General features: G+C 42.8%; 1 protein-coding gene across 1 annotated transcript; it reads right to left on the bottom strand.

Annotated features, from left to right (window-relative positions):
* Nucleotides 1–958: 958 nt before the first annotated feature.
* BDNF (brain-derived neurotrophic factor) lies at nt 959–2,423 on the bottom strand. Its single transcript, XM_010153077.1, has one exon. It carries the CDS (start codon nt 2,395–2,397, stop codon nt 1,657–1,659), a length of 741 nt encoding a protein of 246 aa, XP_010151379.1. The 5' UTR covers nt 2,398–2,423; the 3' UTR covers nt 959–1,656.
* Nucleotides 2,424–3,102: the final 679 nt, after the last annotated feature.

The following is a 3,102-nucleotide window of genomic DNA, read 5'->3' as shown; positions in this document are numbered from 1 at the left end:
AGACGCAGTAATATTTTGCAGTGTTTTCCTCTTCGTTCAGCTACTTTTCATTTACAGACATTACAAATATAGCATCTGCCTTCAGTGAGCTCACTGACGAGCTATTTCTGCCTCTCTGCCCACTGTAGTCAGTGGTGCGCACAGCTCTCGGGCTCACAGCCTGCCTTGCAGAAACACTTCTGTCCCGACAGGCAGGGGGGTAGCGCAGGGCTGAATACGCCTGTCGGGGCCCAAGCAACGTTAAGCCAACTCCTCCACCACTTCGAGAGAATATTTTATGTCAATATTTGTGTCATAAAATGAGGCTGACGGGGGAGGTAGAGCCACACGAACATAAATGCTAAGTGCTTTCCTTGTAAGAGGAGGAAAGGCCTTGTAAGAGAAGTTAAGGCCTAGGGCTGCCAGGCCTGCTCTGGAGGGTAAGGACATCAGCGCACAAGGCAAAGCTCTCTCATGACACACAGGACCACATTCAGTGCCGACTGCCATTTGGACAGTCTCGGTCAATGCAAAACGCTTATTTGTCCCTGAACTGGCTGAGCTACCCGGTCCCATGATCCACCTGATTTCAGATCCATCATCCTCTTTCTAGATCCTTTTTTTAGTGACCACCTTCTTGTGCTTCACCAAAGACATTTGATCCAAGCACAGAGTCTTTTATTACCTGAAAATCACTGCTCTCAACACACTATAGAGTATTTTCTGTATGACAAGCTCCAGTTGTATGGTAAGTGAAACACATAAGGATCCCAACCAACATCCTTCCTGAGGGAGGAAAGGGGGAAAAAAAAAAAAACCCAAACACTAACAAACATGGTATAATAAACGCAAATGCAGGTCTCAAAAGACAGCAAATAATTAAAAAAATAACCCCCAAAAGCATGTTGCCATACAGTTAAGGAAGGGCTGTCTTGAAGCCTGAAGTTCAACAATGTAAAGTGGAACATCACCATTTTTTTAAGTTGCCTCTTTTTTTTTTTTTTATTACGTTTTGTCAGTAGTTGGATTGCTATTGCAAACACCTTCACAACATACAAAAAAACCAAATTTGTTTTTAATCCAGAATAAGGTAATGATTTTTTTTTCTTTTTCAATCTGATGGGAGATCAAAAGTAAAAGAGAAACAGTAAAACTATGACAACAGCACCTTGACATTGTTTTAATTCCAACGCTATCAGAAGTTAAAAGCAGTAAACAGATATAATACTAACAGGAATAAAGATACTTACTGTCTAAAATGTAAACGGAATGTTTTGGTTCAATTTATTTTTCTGAAAGAGGACAGTTTATCATCAATTCACAATTGAAGCAGCATGCAATTTTATTCTTTTTTTTTTTTAATTTTTATATTTTCAATTCTTGGCAACGGCGACAAACCACAATGTTATCGAGGAATGTAATGCAGACTTTTTTGTTTGCTTGTTTTTCTCTTTTTTTGTGTGTGTGTGTGTTTTTTTTAAACTTGTGCGCAAATGACTTTTGTTCCCCTTCAGGTCATGGATATGTTCAATAAATAGATTGTGGAACCACTGTACTGTATAAACTTCAGTTATACATGCAGTCCATAAAATTATTTTTTACTGAATAATTTACCCTGTTATGTATATATACAAATAGATAATTTTGTCTCAATATAATCTATACAACACGAATCCACTATCTTCCCCTTTTAATGGTTAATGTACATACACAGGAAGTGTCTATCCTTATAAAGCGCCAGCCAACTCTCTTTTTGTTATCCATGGTGAGAGCTCTCACGTAAGACTGGGTAGTTCGGCACTGGGAGTTCCAGTGCCTCTTGTCTATGCCCCTGCAGCCCTCCTTTGTGTACCCCTTGGGGTTGCATTTGGTCTCGTAGAAGTATTGCTTCAGTTGGCCTTTGGGTACTGGGACCTTTTCCAGGACCGTGACAGTCGCCCCGGACATGTCCACTGCAGTCTTTTTCTCCGCCGCCGTCACCCACTCGCTGGTGCTGTCACACACGCTCAGTTCCCCGCGGCGAGCTGGGTCAGAGTGGCGCCGGACCCTCATGGACATGTTTGCAGCATCCAAGTAGTTTTTGTACTCCTCGAGCAGAAAGAGCAGTGGAGGTTCCAAAGGCACTTGACTGCTTAGCATGACTCGGGATGTGTACAAGTCTGCATCCTTGTTTTCCTCGCTGGGCTGGATGTCCTGGTCCTCATCTAGCAGCTCCTCTATGACATGTTCAAAAGTGTCTGCCAGCGATGTCAGTCCTCTTGAACCAGCATTGAGCCCATTTACGCCCTCCAGAGTCCCGTGGGTCCGAAGACCTGGGTAAGCCACGCTGCCTTGTCCTCTTACACTAGCTTCTTTCATTGGGGCAGCTTTCATGCAACTGAAGTATGAGATAACCATAGTAAGGAAAAGGATGGTCATCACTCTTCTCACTTGGTGGAACTGTTAAGGACAAGAACAAGAAGGAAAAAAAAGAAAAAAAAAAAGATTTAACTTTCAGGGGACAGAGTAATAAAAATTCACCTGAGCTGCCAGGAGACATTACGCATTTTCTGCGGCGGTCTGCTGCATGCCGCCGCAACTCATTACCGGTGATAAAGCATACTCTTGTACAGAGGTGGTCTTTGATTTAGAGTTTCAGATGAAGCAAAGACCGAAGCTTAGGCAACGCTGATCCCAGCAAGTCAGAGTTCTTACGTGCCAAAGTCCTCCTGCAGTATTAGATTAGCCACTATATGGACTCCCTTATTGAGTGATTACACCTATTTCAGGTGACAGCAAAAGCGGAACTGCTATTTAGCAATGCAACACCGCAGCAGTAAAAGGCTGCTTCACAAGGATGAAAGGCAAGACTTCCGTTTCAAGAGCAAAAAAATACTTGATTTTTAAGGTCTCTCTACGCCAAAAATATTTCATCGTACTATCCACAAGAAACTGAACAGCACCAGGATAAATTGCATTTGTATTTTAAAAGCAATCTTCAAAACACAGGAAGAGGCCGTACAAATTCTGAGGGCTCAGCAGGTCAATCCCCCATCTATAAGCAGAGATGCACCAATATAGAACAAGGAAAGCGTCCGGGCGGCGTGCTCGCTACCATGCTAAACCTGAGCTGGAAAGATTACG

Source organism: Eurypyga helias, unplaced genomic scaffold (genome assembly GCF_000690775.1).
Source record: "Eurypyga helias isolate BGI_N326 unplaced genomic scaffold, ASM69077v1 scaffold8816, whole genome shotgun sequence".
Classification (NCBI taxonomy): domain Eukaryota; kingdom Metazoa; phylum Chordata; class Aves; order Eurypygiformes; family Eurypygidae; genus Eurypyga; species Eurypyga helias.
The sequence above is the reverse complement of the archived record's forward strand: the minus strand, read 5'-3'. Positions and strand labels throughout refer to the sequence as shown.

What these genes read in the sequence shown, in the direction of transcription:
- BDNF (XM_010153077.1), bottom strand. Translation starts at nt 2,397, where the DNA reads ATGACCATCCTTTTCCTTACTATGGTTATCTCATACTTCAGTTGCATG.